Raw genomic sequence first — 22,401 nt, 5'->3', positions numbered from 1 at the left:
AACCTGTCAAAAACAGATACGTTTTCAAAAAAACGCATGCGTTTTTTAACAGACTGCTTAAAAACGGACCAAAAATGGGTTCAAAACGCCACGTGTGGCATCACCCTAAGGCCATAACACACTAACCAACTGAACAACCAGCCTAATGTATTCTGATTGGCCAGGAGTGTCCCGCTGACCAATCACACGGCCGCCAATCCAGGAATAGGTCCAGGTCGAATGGGACGCACCCAAACTTAAAGTTCGGTTCCACTCATCTCTAATCATGACTTTGAAGGAGATTTCTTTTGTGGGTAAAGAAGCTGGTTTTCACATAAAAGAGGTAATGTTAGAAAGGCTATTTCATACTCTACCTGAGGGGGCTGGTCGTTTAATGGTGTAAAGCTGGTCCCTTTAAGTATATACTGTATCTTCTGTATTAGGGCTCATTCACAGGGCCGCAATGGGAGAGGCTGGTCACATGATTTGCGCCCAGATAACTGCTAATGAGCCCCTAGAAGCAGCTTACGGGCTTGGAAGACTGACTGTAACTTTATTATGCAGTAATTATTTTGACCCCCCTATCAAAGTGTTTCATGGCAGTCAAAACTTACAAAAATTCACCTTTTTGGGTGTGATGTGCAATACCCCATACAGACTTGGCCCCTATTCTACAGAATTAAAACAGGCATTTCTATCTAATCCTGTAGTCCCTGCTAACCAGGGGATTTACAGGATTTTGTAGAGGGTGGATTATGGTTGCATAATACATGGATACATACACTAATACACATATACAAACAGACATCCATACACACAGACAGACACAAGGGTACAATTGACCACTACACATCGCATACATCCGCTTGGGGCATCCGGGGGCCACAGTTGTGGGATGTAGGATGTAGGAACATCTTGTTTGCTGTAACGGGGAGATGCGGGATGTCGATTTATTGTTACACATGTAATAAACTGTATCAGGAGGCTGATATAGCCGAAATCTCTATCAGAGTAGGGAACAATAGACTCCCTGCTCTGCCAATCAGGGATGATTTGTGCAAAAGGGAGGCCCCAACACTTAAGTTGGAACTACCGAAACTGTTAACCCATAGAGGTTTGTTCCACAGGGTCGCCCACATTTTTATAGTAGTTACAGATAATCACCCATTGCCCATTCTTTGAGTGTGAAATACTGCATTATGATGTGGTTTTGTGTACAGTTGATGGGGTCCCAGGAGGTATGAAAAATAACAAACAGGGTATGCAAACAGAGACCGCAGTGACAGCACTGGAGGGAGGCAAGTGTACCCGACTTATTATTTTCAGAGTTAAAATGAATCCCAGACCAATGGATGATATTTACATTTTTGTAAATACTTGTAAACTCAATGTAATAACACTTCTGATGCCTGTTTGTTTTATAATGCTGCATTTGGTGGTTCCTCTGTTATTCCTCCTATAAATTCATAAATCTACAGCTGGGTGTTCCCATTCCCCTTGTCAATGGGGTGTGTCCCTACACAGGCTGTAACTATAAGCAATGATTGAACAGATAAGGGACATACCCTCACATTAATTTAGGCTTCTTTCACCGGGTCATGACTAAGCATATGGCCGGGTGGAGGAAAGAGTGGGGTGAGCGCTCCAATACCCTCTCCATAGAAAGACGGGCGAGTGGAATCCGGCAAAATATAGGACATATACCATATTTTGCACAACGGACGCCTGGCCAGGTCACCTTGCAGTAAGACGTTTTGTGCTCGCTCACTGCACCGTGATCAGGTGCCATAGACCTTATTGGCCGTGATCTGGCCATAAATTACATGGACAGGCTTCAGTCCCCATTGCGGTAGTGTGCACGAGGCCACAGTCACACATTTCCAAGAGTAATAACAGAGGAATGTCATAATATAGCACAAAGAAGAATTCCAAGACTTAAAGGAAATGTCTGTGAACAAACCATCAATCACCACCAAGGATAAGTGACAGATTAATAGGACAATCAGGAGACTGAAGGTTCCCCTGAAACTTCCCTATGAACTGGGTTAACCCTCTATTTACTTCTATGGGGTTGCTTGACACTTCATTGATTCAGGGAATTTTATTAGTCACAACCAACGATCTGACACTTATCCACTATCCCATAATAAAATTATGGCTGTTCCTCTGTTATTCCTCCTATAAATTCATGAATAAATCTACATCTGGGCGTTACCATTCCCACCCTTCCATCCAGTTACCAGACAAACACGTCAAGTATAAATAAATACATATTTATGATGTATGCATGCCGACATACACTATGCAATGTCCGTACAAAAATAAATTACTCTGTAAAATGTAAAAAAAACCAAGTCTTTTGTCCACAGGGTGCTGGTTACGCCATGGCTGATGAGGTCTTGACTTTGGGTGACAGTGCCTGTTTGAAGCGTCGCTTTAGGTCTTGCATGTTGGGTGACTTTGGTCGGGGGATGATGGAGCCTCGCCTCTTCTCTCCATTTCCGGTGGACTGGTGCTTGCTGATCTCCTTGCAGAGATGCTGGAACACCTCACAAACGTCCTGACAGTTTTCACTCGTGGAGATTTCCACAAAAGAGCAGCCCAGGTCACCAGCGAGCTGAAGACCGGCCTCTGGGGGCACCTGCCTTACGTGAAGAAGGTCCCCTTTATTGGCCACTATGATGATGGGAGTCTTTGGGTCAGAATGGATTTTTCGGATGTGTTGGTGAAGGTGACGGATGTACTCGTAGCTTCTGTAGTCGGTGATGGAGTAGACCAAGAGGAAGCCTTCTGCTGACTGCACGCAACGCAACATATCCGCCACCTGGGACACGTCATCATCCAGCTGCACAGGAACAAGACAAATGTTATCCATTGTTACAATCTACTTCATTGCATGGGTACTGGTTCTCTTAATGTCTGTGCAAAAAAGTATCCAAACTAGTTGTCAGGATGTGTCCCTATTGTATCTAAAAGAAGATACCTCGCTATAAGTCAATGCCCGACCCTTTAAACAGGGCGCGTAACATGACATAGAATGGAGGAAGACGGAAGCAGAAAGCTCCATACACTTGGAAGTGGCCGAGCCGGGGGACAACTGCTGGTAAAGTGAATGGAGAGGACCATGCATGCACCGCCCCCTGCTAAACTGAAAAAGGGGTACAGGTGGTCATCGGTGCATGTCCCAAAAACTGAACTTGCATTCACAGGAGATATTATTCATATCTGATGGATGCAACATACCTAAGAAAGGAAATAATTCTTTATAAAAAAAAAAACAAGTGGATCTTTGACTCATTTGAATCAGTGACTCATTTGTGGGGCGCTGATGTCACTTCTCTATCACTAGACAGATTTTAGGGGGGCAGGAGAATGTAATTGCCCGTCTGTTCAGCATAGGAAGGAGCTTTATAGATGAGGCGAAAGACAAATAGATGTCTCCAGGGCAATGGTCTCAATCTTATGACTTCCATTGTCTTGCAGGACTACAAATCCCAGCAAGCCCTGACAGATACTGGGAGTCAGACTATTACCCACAATTGGCGGAGAACACAGTTTTAAAATGGCAGGTTATTATGGGCTCTTTACCTTGACGTATCCTGGAGTGTCCTGGATCTGCACAGACATGTGCTCTCCTTCTACGCTCACAAGTCGGGAGTACAGGTTTCCTAGGAAAAAGAATAGAAATATTCTGCATCAGAGCAACGTAAAGTAAGTTTCCCCAACTGCTATAAGTAATATTTTATTAAAAATCATCACTGACTACCTGCCGCCTTATACTGACCAGCCTGGGCAAAAAGTGCCGGGCAATATCTACCCATCTACATGACCAGTATTAGGAGTGGGAGCCAACAGCAGAACCACCTTATTAATTTTGACCCAAAATATATTGTTTGTATGGGTTGAACTTACCAGTATTGGTCTCATAGTCCCCAATAAATCGCTTCGTGAGGAATCGGACAATCATTGCTGCAAGGGAAAAGAAAGTCATTGGTTACTGAAGGGCTTGAGGAAGAAGTAAAGCAGAGCTAGAAGGGTTAATAACGAAGATGATATGGAAAGGGGGTGCAAGGGGACACTTCTTAAATCATAGGTATTGATATAGGTTACAATTTGGAAACAAGTGCAAGTTTTTATAGAGGTGCCTGGAACTTTGATAATCCAGGTCTGACCTGCAATTTTGATGATGTAGTAGCTGTGGCTATAGCTGATGATCCTAGAATGGCCATGTGTACACAGGGAGATCTACAGTGACCATAAACAAGTTCCCAAAGACTTATCTATCACTTTAATAATCCGAAAATGACATAGACTGGTCTTCATACACATATGCCTATAACCTGATGATATAGACAAGTTCCCATGCAGACACCTGTAGCTTTGATGATCCAAGACATCTGCCTATAGATGTCCTATCATTAAATAATCCTATGAATGACCACAGGCCATACCCCATAGACATGCCTATGACTCTGATGATCCCATAATGACCACAGAATAACTTTGATGATCCAAAAACGGCCATGAAGTCAATAGATAAGTACTGACTACAGATGTCCCATAACTTGAATATTCCCAGAGACAATCCCCCAAGATCCCAGAATGACCATAGACAAGTTCCCATGAACATTCCTATAGCTTAGATGAACCAAAAATGACCATGAAGACCATCCTACAGATGTGCCATTACTTTAATAACCCTGAATGTCCATAGATGACCACAGATCATTCCCCATAGACGTCCCTATAACTTTGATGATCCCATGATGACCATAGACTAGTTCCCATAGATGTCCCTATAAATCTGCTGATCCCATAATGACCATAGACTAGTTCCCATAGATGTTCCTATAACTTTGCTGACCCCATGATGACCATAGACTAGTTCCCATAGATGTTCCTATAACTTTGCTGACCCCATGATGACCATAGACTAGTTCCCATAGATGTCCCTATAACTTTAAAGATCCAAAAGTGACCATAGACAAACTTGAATACTCCTATAAAAGACCACAGACACTTTCCCATGAACTCACTGATAACTTTGATGATCCAAAATCAACCATAAGGACCATAGACAAGTCCTGGCCACAGATGTCCCCTATGTTTAATAACCCCCAGTATCCATAAATGACCACAGAACATTCCCCATTAACTATTAATGGACAAAATACTATATAAGGTATCAAAAGCACCAACAACCCTAATAGTCGGATCACTGACTAGTCTATCCAGTTCTGATCCGGTGCAAGAGGTCTCCTGAGAATCGACTATGTCTGATCGGTGGGGGTCCAATTGTTGATCATTAAATGGGGGTCCAGTGTTCCCCTATGGATCCTTCCTCCATTCAAAGTTGATGCATATAGTAGTGGGACTAGTTCATACTGTGGACAGAAGGTAAGTCTTGATCCTGGGATCACCTACACTCTGTGGGTTTAGCAATGGAGATGTTTCATATGGGACCATGTTATTACACAGGATACATAGTGACATAGCGAGCGGATACATGTATGTGGTGTAGATCCTGATCCCGACTAGGAGACACGGATCTGGTCTGGGAATGTTGCTTAGTCTGCAGCTCTAGAGATCATATTTCGTTCATTGGTTTGGGAATCGGTATCTGATCAACATCTGGAAATTCCGAGAACTTCAGATTCCTCCTGGAACTCCAAAAACTGGTGGAGCTCAGATTGTACGGCGCTATGGCATACGCTGGCACTATATAAGACTATAGGATTTCACCCTCAGCCTAGTTATGTGCAGGGTGATCATGTTATTACATAACTAATTATATATATATCGGATCCAATGAGAAATGATAGGGACTGACACTGTCCTGGCACTTACCAGTCTTGCCCACACTGCTTGCCCCCATCACAGCCATTCTTATATCCCGGACGGTGAAATAATCCGCAGACTCCGGAATTGGTGCAAGTAGAAAGTTGCTTGACATGGTCGGAAGACGCATGAGAGACGCAGGGTTGGTGATAAGTCCGGGTCACACAGTGCGGTTCATGCAGCGGTTGGTGGAGGGAGCTGAGCGTGCACGTGTGATATGGCTGCAGCACTATGCGCCCTATGAGCCGGGCTCTGAGGGTTATATACCCGCCCCGGTCCTCAGCATCTCCGGGAAAGGCGATGAGGGCGGCCCGGGGGAGGAGGAAGCGCTGGTTACGTACTATGACGCTCCGGCTGCTGTCATCTCCCGCCCGGGGACAATGGAGGAGCCTGACCCGGGGGCTGCATGCCTCTACATGGCGTCCTGTGCCCCTCCACCACACAGGGGGGACATGAAGAAAACCCACATGACATTATCAGACACTTTATTCATAAATTGCAGAACAAATGTTATCTCTGAGGGTGCAGATTTACCACAGGATTCACCTCATAAACATTCCCTATTGTGGGACTGTGTCATGGCAATGAAATCAGCCGAGGATGCAGGTCACTGGACATGATGCCCGGTCTGCAGGGGGGGAATAGTAGATGGGATTTATACATATCTCACCCACTGCTTAAAAAAAGTCTGTAACCAATTGATTTAGTTTCTTCTGCTGTGAAATTGTGGAAATGTATATATGCAGATCAGTCTACAAACCCAGTGTCAAATTTTAGAATTTAGGTCACTGAAAATTGTATGATTTCGATCAGAGGTTGGTCAGGTCATCCGAGTTGTGTCAGATTTTAGTATTCAGTTTTTCCAGCTCTGAGCGCCTTCCTTGAAACATGCGTGTGAATAATAATCTTTATTTATATGGCGCCATCAGATTCCGTAGTGCTTTATAAATCATAGGGGACATATACAACTATAATATTACATTACAGAGTACAAACAGTCATACACGATAGGATATCGATGAGTCAAAAGTTCAGACTGATGTAGAATAAAACATCACTAGGATCAGAAAATCCGTCATGGCCAGCTGCACACCATTTTCTTGTAAGAGTTCAGTCCCTGTCCACACCTGACTGTACTAGCGAATAGAACAGAACCAACTTTTAGATTTGGCCGCGTGACCTGGACATATTGGGGACCGAACGGCCGATCCCGCAAATTGACCCCCTAGCAACCAGCCTTGGCTATGATTGACCGCCTATGAATATCCACCACGTCCTATTTCTTAGGAGCGTCAATCCGGCCACATGTCCAGGTCGCACAGCCTAAGGCTATATTCACACTGCCGTTGCCCGCCCGTACCGTACCGTAGCGGGCAATGGCAGTGTACGGGGAGAGGAGGAGGAGGTGAGCACAGCTCACCCCCGCCCCTCTCCATAGGAAGTAATGGCGCACTGCGCCGTATTACGGGAAAAGATAGGACAGGTCCTATCTTTTTCCTGGGTACGGAACGGTACGGTGCCGCACGTGTGCGGCACCGTACCGCTCCCGTAGGGTGCCGTGCGCCCATTGCTGCCTATGGGGGGCGTATATCGGCCGTATATACGTCCCCCATACGTTAGTGTGAATATAGCCTAACCCGAACGTCAGCTCCACTTTAAACACGCAACGCTAGCACATGCGTGCGGCCCTCGGCAAGATAAAGATTCTGAAGATGTAATGAACACTGTAACAACAGCATATACTGCAATACAGTAGTATTGCAGTACATGGTAGGAACAATCACACAATATAGGGTTAAAGTACGCTAGAGGGTATAAGTAAAAAAAAAAAAACTACAAATTCTAATCACCCCCCTCCTTTCCATGGTACTGACAAACAGGGGCGTAACTACTGGGGTAGCAGCCTTAGTAGCTGCTATGGGGCCCACAGTGTCAGAACGGTTATGGTAATCCACATATCGGAAAACAGCGCCCAAAAATGTCCGAAACACTACTTTTATACCATTTTACATCACATAAAAAAATGTAATAAAAAGTGATCAAAAGGTCAGACAGTCCTCAAAATGGTAGCAATGAAAATGTCGGCTCATCTTGCAAAAAAAAAAAGACACATGGCAATTTTTTTTTCCATACACATTAGTTTCATGTATTAAAACACAATAAAACCTATATAAATTTGATATCACCGTGATCGTACCGCACCAAAGTAGATATTATTTGGAGCGCACAGAGAAAGTCGTAAAAACAGCCCACAAGAAAAATTTTTTGTCAATTTCACCACATTTAGAAATTTTTTTCCAGCTTCCCAGTACACGACATGGAATAATAAATAACGTCACAGAGAAGTAAAATTTAATGCAGAAAATAAGCCCTCACACGTGCGTCCTTAAGGCTGGCGGCACACGTGGCTTTGTGAACCCGTTTTTTTTTTTTTTTTTTTTTTCAAGCAGTCCAGTTAAAAAAGCATCAGTTTTTGACCAGTTTTAGTTAAGATAATTGTTAAAACCTGTCAAAAACTGATGCGTTTTCAAAAAACGCATGGGTTTTTTAACGGACCGCTTAACAACAGCCCGAAAACGGGTTCAAAACGCAACGTGTGCCAGCGGCCAAAGGGTAGAAAATGTTTTATTTTGATTTTTTAAAATGTCCCGTGACTGCATTCATAAATAAAAGCGTAAGATGACCCTCCTACTGACACATGAGCAGCTGAATAGTAAGCTGAGGCATATGACGTCGGACCCCCCATGTTACACACCTGCAGCGTAGGTTAGGAATCCGGGTGGAATATGCTGCAGGGACAGACATTCTTCAGCTCATACCCCGCTCAATGATCTTACAGGGATTGTATGTGTAGTTATTGCTTTCAGGGATAACGATATATAGGAACAACCTCAATATTAAATTAGGGGCTCAGTTCTCTACACCACTACTGCTCCAGCAACCGCAGCAGACAGACCTGGAAGTAGACCAAGTAGGAGATAGATATAGGGACTATCAGTCCTTTCCAGCAAGGATACTGTTATTCCAGCCCTTCTGGCACCAACAACCATGCCACGTTCAAAGGCACTCAAATCACCTTTCTTCCCCATACTGATGCTCGGTTTGAACTGCAGGAGATTGTCTTGACCATGTCTACATGCCTAAATGCACTGAGTTGCCACCATGTGATTGGCTGATTAGAAATTAAGTGTTAACAAGCAGTTGGACAGGTGTACCTAATAAAGTGGCCGGTGTATATATATATATATATATATATATATATATATATATATATATATATATCAGTTGTAATGATCAAAAGACAAAAAAACTTGGCATGCAAAGTAACTTTTTCCGTCTTTTGATCTTTAAGACATGGAAGTATGGCTCCGGCCTTGGAGTGGCGGCAGCTAACCGAAAGTGCATTCCTGGGACTGCCTTCTACCTACCAGCTCTATGGATATTTCAGGGGAACCTGGAAAGTATATTTAACTCATTACAGGCTGAAATTTACATGATGACTTCACTATTACTAAGAATATGTATAGAATCAGTAACAAGTGCTATCCTGAGTAACTACATAGTACCATCTCCAAGGGCCATATTACCTCTGATGATAACAAGCCAAATATGGTAAGGACCTGAGCATCCAAGATCCCTTGATATCTCTCACTTAATAAAGAATGGTTGTTCAAAATGCCTGGAGGATGGCCATGTCAGATGACAACCCCCATTCAAAAAGATTGTGCATCTTAATTACACACCACTGCTGTATATTAACAATTTCCTCTAGGCCAGGAGTCTAATCCACTAGCAAAAGTGGAAAGAAAATTCCATCAACTTATTTCTGCTATAACCTGAATCACCGTGGATAGTCCACCATGTGTCTCACCACCAAAAAAAATGACTGAAGAGACTGGACCCATATCATATATTATTTTACCTTAATTCACCTGTAGCAATACCGCATATATAATGAACACAGGTCAGAGTTTTGGGGCTGATCCATTGCATGTATTAGGCTGTGTATTCTGTGCCTAAAAGGATTCTCAATTCTGTGTCAATATAGAAGTCTGTATGACTGTTGCGGCCATACATACGTCCCTCATAAACGGCACAAAGCGAGACATGTCCTATCTTTCCCTGTGTACACATCCCATATGCCATGCATCCCTATGGAAAGGGAAGGGGTCACCCCTCCTATTCTCCATTCCAGCGTGGATAGGTTTGTGTAAATTCAGCCAAAGTGTTACAGGTCACAGTGGTACAAGTATTAGCATAGCCGGATGCAGAAATTGATTTTTCACCAATTTATGACATAACCAAATGCTATAGTAGCACATCCTGTCACCAAGGACTTCATTTTCACTAAAGACAGGTTACAGAAGCCCATCACACCTGTATTGCAAATGTCTTTCTGCCTTCTCTAATCAATTGTGTTACAATATAATTGTGTGTTTTAATGTATCTTGCACCCTGACAGAATCCTCTGTGTAGTCTGAGGGGTTGGGCTTTGGTTTGGCTGCATTTCAAAAGACTTGCACACTCACTATTGACAAAAGAAATGGAAGGGAGGTCTGGGGCTACCCAATGCGAAAGCATACTATTGGGCAATGTAGGCAGCAATGGGGTTCTCATGGCAAGCTAGGGAGGGGACCTCATCATTGACTCCAACTAGGTCACAAATGGAGAAAGACCTACTTATGGGGGTGTCTATGGAACCCATCCCAGTGGCATAAGAATCAGAACCATATTGATAGTCATGAGACACATCCTGCAGGCTTGGCACAAGGTTAATAAACAGTTTATAATCTCCACTGATGGGGAACTAAAACATGGGCCGCAGTTCATGGGTGGTGGCAGGGGTTTTGTTATATGACATTGAGCAAGCTTATCAAATCAGCAGACAGCCTCTGAGACGAGGATATAGAAAGAGGTTGTTTGCCATCTGTAAAGACCTGTCAAGCGCACCAAAAAAAAAAGCTTTGCCAACTAAGGAACCCCAATCCCTTAGAGCTAACAATAGCAATAGGAGACCCCTAGGGCAACCAAGGTCTCATACATCCATGATCAGCTACTAAACTCCAAATCCCCCTCCCCACCTCTGTACATAGCAGCATGGGAGAAAGAGCTGGGGAGAAAAGGGAATTTAAAAAAAAAAGGGCCGTAGCATTCCTATGGCTTCTCCCGATGTGTGCGACTTCAGGGGCCTACACCCACAAGGAGTCTGCTGAAGATGTGAAAAAGATTTGGGCCCCTACACCCATGTGTGGTGGTCCCGTTCCGCACATTACGTTGTTGCAGAAAATACAAAGCAAAATCTGAACCATTTGCTCTGCAACATTTCAGATATCACCCCCACTCATATGTCTGGGTCTAACACAAGGGGATACCAAAATGTCAGGAACAGATTTGAAAACACATTAGTTGGTAGCAGCAAAAGCTCTGATACCTCTGCACTGGATGCAGCAGATCTCCCTATATCTCAATGTGGGAGAATAAGGTGTCTCAGACATGTCTGGAGGAGCCATCATGTGTGTGCATCTCACACACATGAACAATGTGAGAAGACCTCGAAACCCTGGCTCACTTATACCTCCACTTCTGCCTGATAAGTAGGAAGGTAACCCTAGGCTAGTTGGATGAAAGTCAGTCAATAGCCCCAACTACACCACGGAAACCTTTGCTCAGAATAGTAATAGTCCACAGCACAAGGTGGCAATGGTGGTCACTAAGGAATTCATGAGTCTACAGTGTTAACACTAGGTACCCGCCTTCCCCTTACACACTTTCCTACCAGTCTGTGCTGCACTCCTCAGCTCCCACCTTTGTGTTCCTGTACAACTCTGGTTTATGGCTTATCTTTTGAGAAAAAGGACTATGTATATCACAGAAGTACCTTAGGTAAAGGCAGGCCATATGCACTGAAGCAGTGGCGTAACTAGAAGCTGATGGGCCCCAGTGCAATGTCTGTGCCAGGCCCTGACTATAATGTATGGTTTATAGTAATAATCTTCTCATATGGGAAAGTGACACCATAAGGGCCCTCTAAACCTCTGCACCCCCTCAAGTTACACCCCTGCACTGAAGGCAGGCTTGAATAATTAGCAGCCAATAAAGCAAGGAGGGGCTTCTGTGATGCACACAGGTGCACCTGATGCTCATTTGCATACATGTAAAAGAAATTTATGAAAAATAAGCTAAATGAAGAATAGACCTAGTTTTAGGGTGCTTGGGTTAAAGCCACTGTATCCATGTAAAGTGCCTGTTACAATATCCAAATCTGGATGTAATACCCTAATTTCCCACTTGATGGCAGCAGAGCAGAGAAATTTTGGAAGATCATTGCTTTGTGGAAGTCCATGAAAGTATGAACTGCCACATGTGGAGTGTGCACTACCGTGAGTGACTGCATCTGTTCTTATCCTGCAGTGCTGGAGGTTGGGATTAACTGGTGCCCCCCCTTTCTCAATTACAGGCTCCATATAGAGATAAAGAAGATGTAATATTACCCAAAAAAAAAAAAAAAAACACGGACACGCATTGGCTTCCAAAAAGAAGGTTTTAATAGTGACATTATGCCATGAACTCGTAGGGAATTGGCTCCAGCAGCTCAGGTTCCTTCCCATATTTGCGGACAAAGTGAGCTTCTCTTGGTTGTGCTGGCTGTAACGAGAAAACAAACAAACTATATATTACCAACTTGCATCATAAGTCTCTCAACACTAGTAATAAGTTAGTGGATGCCCTCAGTACCGGTGAAATTGGACTCACGTTTACCACAAGAGTAAATAGTGGAGAGAAGATCATCACTGAGCATCTACAAGTCCGGCAGTGACTGCGCTGCTACATACCTGACGCTTCAGTTCCACCCAGGTGCCGTTCTCCTTGGCTTCCTTCTTCTTCCTCTCGTTTTCCTTAACGCGCTTCAGGAAGCTGTCTCTGCTCTTGGAGTGGCGGATGTGCTCCACACGGACATTGATTCTCTTGGCAAGGATCTTACCCCTGTAGGAAAAGAACGTTACTAAATCAGGATTCTTAAACCTCATTGCATGTCCACACTCCAGATGGAACAAGTCCTTCACCTGCCTAACAGCAGATCACTGACATACAGACCAGGCTACAGGCGCTCAGCTTTAGGCAACATTCACACAGCCGTGTGCTTCCATAGAGAGACAAGCAGCTCCAGGTGCAACCAGGTGCCATAGATTGCAGTAAGGGTTGTGATCCGACCACAGATTGTGCAGGCAAATCATGGATCCCATTACGGTCATGTGAATAACAACTTACACTGCAGTACTGGTTGTTTAATGAAGGGAGATAATTACAAAATAACTATTCTCACGAATAGAATAAAGCAGCAGGTCGAGCACAGAGGGAATGAATGATCGAGATACCCAGGAACTATGCTCAGCAATCTTCTAACTTACTGGAGTGGCAGGAAAAAAACTCAGTGAGATAAGGACCCCTTAGAGACAGGAGATAATACATGGTACATATGCTTTAATCCATTAACCCCTTCTCGCCACAGCCCTTTTTTGATTTTGCATTTTAATTTTTCACTTCCCACCTTCAAAAATCTATAACTTATTTTTCCATGTACAGAGCTGTGTTATGGCTTATTTTCTGCGTAACAAATTACACTTCAAAATGTTGGTATTTAATATTCCATGCTGTGCACTGGGAAGCGGGAATAAAATTCCAAATGCAGTGAAATTGGTGAAAAAAAAAAACGCATTGGCGCCATATTCTTGTGGGCTTGGATTTTACAGATTTCACTGTGCGCCCCAAATGACATGTCTACTTTATACTTTGGGTTGGTACGATTACGGGGATAACAAATTTGTATAGGTTTTATAATGTTTTCATACATTTAAAATTAAAACCTCCTGTACAAAAAAAGAAGTTTTGGATTTTTGCCTTTTTGGATCTGGCGCTAATAACTTTCATACTACGGTGTACAGAGCTTTGGGAGGTGTCTTTTTGCGACTTGATGACGTTTTCAATGTTATTTTGAGGACTTTACGACCTTTTTTGCCATTTAAATCTACAATTCTATAAAGTGCTAAAAAGTGCTATTTTCGACTTTGGGCGCTATTTAGGGGGTTAAACGCAGTGAAAAACGTTATATTTTGATAGATCAGGCATTTTCGGACACGTCGATACCTAATGTGTTTATGATTTTAACTGTTTATTTATATCAGTTCTAAGGAACTTATATACTTTATTTTTACTATTTTTAAGACTCCCTAGAGTATTTTAACCCTAGGTTGTCTGTACAATCCCATCATATGCTGCCATACTACAGTATGGCAGTATATGGGGATTTTCCTCTATTAGAGTGTGCTGATAGCATATTGTAATGAAAGGTTAACACAAAGCAGCCTCAGGTCTTCGGAAGACCTGAGGCTGTTATGGCGACGGATTTTTGAAACCGACCCCAATTGGCGGAAAGCGATCGGTGCTGCAATATGCCGCAAAGACTTACAGGCTATGGAGAGGGCTCAGCCTGTGAGCCTTCTAAATGCATCCGGCATGTGACATAGTATTAAGTCACATGTCAGTAAGGGGTTAAGGATCCAGCAATTTTAGTTCTCAATTCCATTTTTTACTCTTTCATGAATTTGTTGGAAAAACATATTTGCACCATTTTCATTTGAACTCTACAGCTTTCACTGTGCGCTCCAAAGCACAACTCATGTGTTCTGTGGTGATAGAATCACAGATACCAAATTTATATAGGAGTTATTACATTTTAAATAGCTTTCGTTACAGTTCAGTGTATGGAGCTGTGTTAATGTAATTTTTAGGGGACGTAATGACTGTACGACCTTTAAATTACCTTTTTTGCAAAAAGTGGCAAGACATTTGGGTGACATTTTTCATTACGGGGTTTAACAAAAATTTTTAAAAAAACACATTTATGATTTGCCGACCCCTACTGTACTTCAACCCTAGACAGTTCCTACCATAAACTGCAATACAGCTACATAACAGTATATGGAGATTTAGCTGATCTGTTACAGAGTGCCGCCAGTGTAAAAGTTGCTATCCCCTAGATTGGCGAGAACAATCTGAACGAAGGGGACCTAACATTTGCGACAGCTATTGAGCCCAAGAACGATCTCACAAATTGAACAAGGAAAGCGGTCTAGCATAGTTAGTGATTAAGTGCCAGAGATAACCCAGTGCTTTGCTCAGAATTTCCAATGCTCCAATGGAACTGAAGGGAGAAACAGGATGAAACAGCACAGGAGGAGCAGGAAGCTGACAGCTCAGTGCCCATTCACTTCAATAGCAGCCAAACCCACAGACCTGCGCTGCAGCGTTACTGGTTTAAGCTATAGGTTTCCAGCTCCATCCTGTGCATCTCAACAGCATCAGTTTATGACCCGTCCTATGGATAGGCCATTAAAATGCTCACCATAAATCCTCTACAATGACTTATACACTACATAACACTGTCTCCTCTGACAGGATACAAACAAGATACAGAAATATTTTGTTTGGGTTTTAAGAGGATGTCTTCTATAGCCCTTCTGAATGACCAATACAGATATATACAAATCTAACTGGTAAAGTGAAAGGGCTGAGGACATACACGACATAACCTCTCCTTACCTGATCTGCTTGTTAACAATGATGCCCACGGCGTGCTGTGTGACGTTGTAGATACGGCCAGTCTTGCCATGGTAACATTTGTGTGGCATGCCTTTTTGTATGGTGCCCATACCCTGCAAACAATTAATGACAGGTTTGTTCAATACTGGCTGGGGCCAGGACAAAGCAGTACCAATAGTTGCATAGAAGGGGATGCAGTAACCTCTATTCTATGGGGATAACGCAAGCAGTTTTTTTTTTTTTAGCCGGATCCGCACCACCCTATGCATGTGATTTCTAAAGGATAAATAGTGTTCTAAATTAAAGTAAATTGAAACCTGGAATTAGGGTTTGATGAGGATTTCAGAAATCCTCAAACCTGTGCTTTAAACAGGTAACATCAGGCTTTATGCATCTGACAATGTAATGTACCTTGTGCTCTCAGAACCGGTGAAATGGTTAACTCACGTTTACTTAGAAAGTAAATCGTTGGAGTAGAATCATCATAGAGCACGAGCGTTTTCCTTTCACAATGTAGGAACAGCACAGAGTACGAGGGACCAAGATGCTCAGAAGTTAGTGTAGAACATGTTAATTTGTGGGATTATAGCCCTTGGGAGAATAAAGGATCTCATTGTCCCTAATGAATGTAGTATAAGGTTGAGTATAGTCTTGGAGACTACCAAGCGCAGCATGGTATAGAGCAAGTCCCAGCGGTTTATACCCCATGAACACAATGTTATCCACATGACAAACCACACATCTCACAACCACAATTTTTGTATGAATATATATTTCAATTTTCATTAAATTCAGTACACACCTTGATGTCCACAATATCGCCCTTCTTGTAGATGCGCATGTATGTTGACAAGGGGACCACTCCTAAATAAAATAAGGAAAATTGTTATCCACATGGGAAAAAAAATTAAACACATCTGTTTTCTGTAATTTTTATACTATGGGCTACGGGTGGTCTAAAATAAAGTGTTGATAGCTCTGTCCTTAGACCCAGATCAGAGCTGCCCATCACCAGTCTGCAGGGGTGACACTACAGCAACACTGCCGGGCTCAGGGGTGACACTGCAGCAACGGCGCACTCCTGCCAGCCTTGGAAGTCAACATGACATGTCTGCAGGTAAAGAGAATCAGTAAACGGCACTGATGGTGGAGCACTGTATCACAGGCATGGATGAAAGAAAGTATTACTGTATTTTGACACCACCATTAGTCCATTGATCTAACCTCAACAGGGGTCAGACTCCACGTATACCTTTAGTTTTCATAGCTGCAGTGCCGGGCCGACTTCTTTAAAAACTGACCCTGCTGAATAATGAAGGACTTTCTCCAAGGATTGTTAAGTACTGGACAACCCCTTTAGCCTTCCTTACACGGAACTGTATAATATATACGATGGCAACTGTCAATCACCACTATCAATTTCTCAGAACCGGTGAAATTATTTACTCATTTACTTGTAAAGCAAATAGGAAATGATCATCAGAGCAGAAGGGGCTTTGAGTAGCGCAGTCATATCACAGACAAGTGATTGTACCTAGAAATAATTTAATCGTCCATTGACAAGAGACTAATCTGTGGGGGTCCGATCAGCTGGTTATGCCCTGACACTTGCAGGATTAACTGTACATTTGTGTCTGTTGATGTGTGATTGTACGGTCACAGTGCATTCTTGGTACGTTTTTAAACGCACTGAAAATGCATGTGTTTTTACATGTTTACTATGCGTTTGGCTGTTTTGAATCCATTAGTCTTCATTGGTGGAAGTTGCTTAAGCTTCTAGTAATGAAGAAAAAAAGCTAAACCAAGCAAACGCTGTAGACAGAACAAGTATCTTACCATGTTTACGGAAGGGTCTAGCGAACATATAACGGGTTCCACGCCTTTTGCCTCTTGTGTTCGTCATGTTTGCACCTTACTGCAGAAAGATAAAAAGATTATTATAACTACTGTACATATAGATGAAGATAAAAGCTTGTACTAAGAACAAATATGGATGCAAAGCCTCCTAATACACCCACATGCAGCAGAGCTTACACATGTGTAATAGCAACCCAACCAAAACTGCTGTATGACCCCATGAAGCATTGTCACGTGTCCTTCTGAGGCCCCTCTACTTATCAGAGGTAACAAGCCTTGACATCAACATCTTGCGCCGTCGGAGAAGCCAGACTGCATGCGCAGAACGCCAGCTTCCTGACGAGGGTGTGCAACTACAAGGAGCTGCGTGCTGAAAATATCAGGGTAGGAGAAGAAAAGAGGCTACCAGGGTGGGGAGTAGCCACGACGTGTAACCTCATGTCCAGCTACTCCACCCCCCAGTAGCCGCTAACGAAAGTTTACATATTAGAGTATTAAAGTTTTAAAAAGATAGCGGGGACAAGAGGATGAGCCATCTTCACGTCCCATACATGCACCTACCACCTGTTCTACCTTTATAGGTAGAATCTTGGTGGTAGGTTCCCTTTAAACGGACAGGAAACGCATGCTTTGAAACAAGAACGCAGTGTGGCAGCACCCAAAGGCTAAAAACAAGCTGCGGCGCCCTCAGGGAGGAGTTTCTCCCGAAACCATTTGAAATGGATCTCAAAACGTAATCCTAGGGAATCATTTGAACATGGCCTTCGTGTACACCAGGCCGAGGGTTCAAAAATAGAGTTTACATTGCATTTAAAATACAGTTCAACAGCTGTGGAGAGATTGGCCTAAATGCACTGCACTAGTGTAAACCAAGTGCAATAAGGAAAAAACCTCTCAGTCAAATTGCATGTCAAACAGTGTAAACTCTTGGAGCTGTCCAAGAGTAGCGAATAGACAGCTTTCACCTCATTTACCACTAGACAACCTACATCAATGATGGTGAACCTTTTAGAGACCGAGTGCCCAAACTACAACCAAAATCCTCCTATTCAGCGTGAAGTGCCACCATGGCATTTTAAGCAATAACTAGCTGTTTTTTCACATCTTTCAATTGTATCGGCCCCCTGAGCCCACCAATACAGTTGAAAGAAGGAGGGAAAATTCAGACTATCATTAGAGCTTCTCTCCAAGGACTGTGTAGAGGAAGATTGGTGGGTCCAGCAGGAAGACCTCCAAAGAATGCACTTCTGTTAACCCCTTCTCACTTTTCCCGCAGTTCCAAACAGCCAATGAAATGTCACTTTATAATAGCACTAAGAGAAGCATTTCTTAAGTTGCCTGGGATTGCGGGAAGATTGTGAATTTGGTCCTGTTCGGGGAGATGACCCGAGTGCCAACAGAAAAGGCCATAGGCTTGCACACCACTGCCCTAAGTGGTTACTTTTTGGGCCACATGAGGTCTCAGGTATTTGTAGAGGGTGCTGGGTGTCACATCTAATGTGATCTGAAAGACCAGATGTAGCGAGGGATAAGCAGATATAGATGTTACTAATGCTATTTCCTACCACTTATGGGTCCTAACTATTGATAATCTGTACAATGACTGATGTGACCCCATTAGTGTCCAGGAGCAGAGGAATAACCACAGCAATGCCCAATGTATTGTCATGTTAGTGTAGACACGGAATAGTATTCTACACATGTGAACAGAGACTTATCCATACCAGACATTACACAGATCCCATTATCTATGGACCACTATGGTGGGGCACAGTCCAGCAGTAACCCCCGGCCCTACACATCCATTACTCAGTCCCTGTGCATGTAGTAGGAGTTGAGTGATCACTCACACCAGGCCGCCCCCGTCTACACAGCGCCCATATACAGCCGCCACACAACCAGGAGACACTGAAGGGCCCGGTAGTAACACGCTCCCTATCCCCCGGCCTAGCAGCGCACACCGGGCCGTCCTCACACACCGCGCACTTCCCGACCCCTCAGGCCTCGGCCGCCGCTCCCCCTCAGACTCCCCTCACGCAGAGGTCGATCTGTATAACGAGAACACCGCGGATTACACACAATCCCCTTCCACTCCCCGGAGCCCGAGCTCTCATGCGGCTACCTGCAAGATGGCGGGTCCAGCGGAAAGAGAGAGCACAAGCGCCGCCTCTCCCTACATCAACCCCCCTAGGCCTGTCTATCCCAGCGCCTGACCGGAAACCACAGAGCCGCCGGTGTAATGCGCCGGCATCAGGACGTAATACATATCGGCGTAACACGTAAACTCCTGTATGTACATTATTTAATGAAAAACATAAACAGGCAATCGTTACGACAACTATTTTAGGGCTCACAGAAAGTAGTTGGTGGAATGACGCTAAAGACGTAAGTCCCGCCTCCATCCAGTGACGTCTTTACATACGCTTCGTGTTCAATGATTGGCTGCTGCTGTTGTCATGAAGTCACTTGCTGTGCATCAATAATTGTGTTTTAATATGGATTAATATAAATCTATATATTTACATAGATCTTACATCTATATACTCAAACTAACAACTTGGGGAAAAATGTAACATTAGCACATGAGCGAGCGTCGGGGTATGATAAAGGCCACACCAGATACATCAAGAATTCTTATAATTGAACCCCTCTGGTCTTTTCCATTAGGGCGCGTTCACACATTGCATTTTGGTTGCGTTTAGAAACGCATTACAACAGCTGAGAGGTGATTTGCCTAATTACATTACTGTTAACATTTGTGTTTACAAAGCGCAATGTAAATACATTGTTAACACGTGTTTTGTAAACACAAATGTTAATATTAATGTAATAAGGCAAATCACCTCTCCTCAGCTGTTGTAATGCAGTCTCAAAAGGCAACCAAAGAGTTGAGTTTTAGCCAAGCCCCCTCTCACTTTCGTTTTGGATGCAACGTGGGAAGGCGCCCTCAAAAATCCCTAATTTCTTTATTTTTCTGTGTACAGAGCTGTATAAGAGCTTGTTTTCTACGCAACAAATTGCCTTCCTAGTGCTGGTATTTAAAGGAAACCTACCATTTAGAATGGCCGGGGTAGGCTGTAAGTACCGAGCACCAGCTCTGGGTGAGCTAGTACCGGTACTTACTTTCGTTAGTGTTATAAACCGCGGTATTGCGGTTTTAACACTTTTTAAACTTTCGAGCAGAAGGGGCTTCGGCGCTTCTCCGCTATTTCCTATGTAGGCGCGTGCACGATCGTGCGCACGCAGCGCCGAAGCCTCTGCTGCTCTAAAGTTTAAAAAGTGTTAAAACCGCGATACCGCGGTTTATAACACTAACGAAAGTAAGTACCGGCACCAGCTCACCCTGAGCTGGTGCTCGGTACTTACAGCTTACCCCTACCATTCTAAATGGTAGGTTTCCTTTAATATTTCATGCCGTGCACTGGAAAGCTGGACAAAAAATTTCAAATGTAAAATTGCCAAAAAAAACACATTTGCATTATCTTCTTGTGGGCTCTTCTTGTGGGCTCTGTTTTTACAACTTTAACTTTGCGCCCCAAATGACACCTCAAATTAATTCTTTAGTTCGGTACGATCACAGCAATACCAAATTTATATAGGATTTATTAAGTTTGAATAGATTTTTAAAACATTCTGGCACTAATAACCTTTTCATACTTTGGTATACGGAGCTATGTATGGTGTCATTTTGCAAGACGAGGTGATATTTTCATTGCTACCATTTTGGGGAAAGTATGACCTTTTGATCATTTTTTCATGCAAAATTTTATACAATGCAAAATGGTGAAAAAGTGGCGATTCTGACATTTGGGCGCTGTTTTCCTTGTGGGGAGCTGGATAGGCTGTACTGATGTTATGCAAAGTGAAGAGAGAGCCTAGCGTATGGTGTGGTTGGCAAACAACTTCAGCTGTACATTGGGATTAAGGGCGCATTCACGATGCGTTGTATTGTGCGTTGCGTTTTTGACGCATTCCACTGGCTTCAGTCTTCAATACATGCTAAGGTTACATTGCGTTTTAGCAGATGCAGTGGAAACGTAATGTAATCTTAGCATATGATCAAGGCTGAAACCAGTGGAATGCGTCAAAAAAGCATTGTGTGAATGCGCCCTAAGGGTGACGCAGAAACCAATAATTTCACATGAAATTAAATAGCACATGAGAATTCACAATCCTGCCGGAAGTGCCGGGTATCTTATATTTATATAATAAATTCGGAGACAGTCAGTGACAGGGGTTCTCACAGAAACAGTCAGTGACAGGGACTGACAGAGACTGACTGACAGTCTGTGACAGAGACTGAGGGCCCATTCACATGTTTTTTGATGCATTTTTGATGCATTCCAAAGGCTTCAGCCTTGATCACATGCTGAGGTTACATTGCGTTTCCACTGCATCTGCTAAAACGCAGTGTAACCTTAGCATGTGATCAATGCTGAAGCCTTTGGAATGCATCAAAAAACGCATCGCAACGTGTGAATGTGCCCTCACAGGCAGTCAGTGACAGAGACTGACAAAGAAAGTCAGTGACAGATGAAATATTTTTTTGCTAACGCATTCTATTTTGTTATAGCTAAGAGCAGTTATTCACTATCCTGGGCAACTCTGGGAGCTACAACTAGTAAGATACTAAAGGTCACTTTTTGATAGGTGTTATACATGCACCATTGTATTAGCAGCACAATAACAGAACCTTCTGCAGTGCACTAGAATTTGAGTAAGAATGCTCTAACATAGGTATAAGTAATGAAAGGATGGTGTGAAATAAAAACTTTATTCCAGATTGTGTGTTACATGCAACTTTGCGGACAAGTTTGGGGTCACGGTGTTAATATGTAGCCACATCAGGCAAAGGGAACTGTATTTTCATTCTCTCCCTCCATTATGTAAAAAAAACTATCACTTAATATATGACAATAATACAGCAAGTGTGCCCTCTGATTGTTCTGGATAGTAGAGGGTTCTTGGTGCCAGGGATTGAAAGTTATGGCTCCTAGAATCCAGTATGTATCTCATACATCCTCAGCCATAGAGGTGGACTTGTGAGATAAGTCCTTGCAATAAAAAAGGGGGTTGTCTAGATGCTATAGATGCACTCACAGGTTGTGTTAGCGCATGCATTTTGTA

The 22,401-nt window shown here is 43.2% G+C and overlaps 2 protein-coding genes and 1 non-coding gene across 5 annotated transcripts; all 3 read right to left on the bottom strand.

The window, feature by feature from the left end:
* Positions 1 to 2,236: 2,236 nt before the first annotated feature.
* Positions 2,237 to 8,916, bottom strand: RASL11A (RAS like family 11 member A). Of its 3 annotated transcripts, none has more exons than XM_072134339.1 (4): positions 8,894 to 8,916; positions 3,892 to 3,948; positions 3,568 to 3,647; positions 2,237 to 2,824 (listed from the first exon to the last, which is right to left on the bottom strand). In XM_072134339.1, the coding sequence occupies exons 1-4, from the start codon at positions 8,904 to 8,906 to the stop codon at positions 2,357 to 2,359; spliced, it is 618 nt and encodes a 205-aa protein (XP_071990440.1). In that variant the 5' UTR covers positions 8,907 to 8,916; the 3' UTR covers positions 2,237 to 2,356. The 3 variants fall into 3 exon arrangements, with proteins under 3 accessions (XP_071990440.1, XP_071990439.1, XP_071990437.1); XM_072134338.1 differs by lacking the exon at positions 8,894 to 8,916 and adding an exon at positions 8,774 to 8,835; XM_072134336.1 differs by lacking the exon at positions 8,894 to 8,916 and adding an exon at positions 5,827 to 6,122.
* A 3,423-nt stretch (positions 8,917 to 12,339) lies between these two features.
* On the bottom strand, positions 12,340 to 19,474 carry RPL21 (ribosomal protein L21). The gene is made up of 6 exons (XM_072134335.1): positions 19,397 to 19,474; positions 17,254 to 17,332; positions 16,220 to 16,281; positions 15,418 to 15,530; positions 12,651 to 12,801; positions 12,340 to 12,462 (listed from the first exon to the last, which is right to left on the bottom strand). The coding sequence occupies exons 2-6, from the start codon at positions 17,318 to 17,320 to the stop codon at positions 12,373 to 12,375; spliced, it is 483 nt and encodes a 160-aa protein (XP_071990436.1). The 5' UTR covers positions 17,321 to 17,332; positions 19,397 to 19,474; the 3' UTR covers positions 12,340 to 12,372.
* LOC140120094 (small nucleolar RNA SNORA27) lies at positions 15,256 to 15,390 on the bottom strand. The gene has a single exon (XR_011853524.1). It is a non-coding gene; the product is annotated as a small nucleolar RNA SNORA27 (small nucleolar RNA).
* Positions 19,475 to 22,401: the final 2,927 nt, after the last annotated feature.

Source organism: Engystomops pustulosus, chromosome 2 (genome assembly GCF_040894005.1).
Source record: "Engystomops pustulosus chromosome 2, aEngPut4.maternal, whole genome shotgun sequence".
In the NCBI taxonomy this organism is placed as follows: domain Eukaryota; kingdom Metazoa; phylum Chordata; class Amphibia; order Anura; family Leptodactylidae; genus Engystomops; species Engystomops pustulosus.
Note: the sequence above shows the minus strand (reverse complement) of the source record. Positions and strands in the feature narration are given on the sequence as shown.

Coding starts and splice junctions, on each gene's coding strand:
- RASL11A (XM_072134336.1), bottom strand. CDS start 5,947: ATGCGTCTTCCGACCATGTCAAGCAACTTTCTACTTGCACCAATTCCG. Junction 3,949..5,826: donor AAGCAGTGTGGGCAAGACTG/GTAAGTGCCAGG, acceptor TTTCCCTTGCAG/CAATGATTGTCCGATTCCTC. Junction 2,825..3,567: donor ACACTCCAGGATACGTCAAG/GTAAAGAGCCCA, acceptor GTTCCTGTGCAG/CTGGATGATGACGTGTCCCA.
- RPL21 (XM_072134335.1), bottom strand. CDS start 17,320: ATGACGAACACAAGAGGCAAAAGGCGTGGAACCCGTTATATGTTCGCT. Junction 16,282..17,253: donor TAGACCCTTCCGTAAACATG/GTAAGATACTTG, acceptor TATTTTATTTAG/GAGTGGTCCCCTTGTCAACA. Junction 12,463..12,650: donor GGGTGGAACTGAAGCGTCAG/GTATGTAGCAGC, acceptor TTCTCGTTACAG/CCAGCACAACCAAGAGAAGC.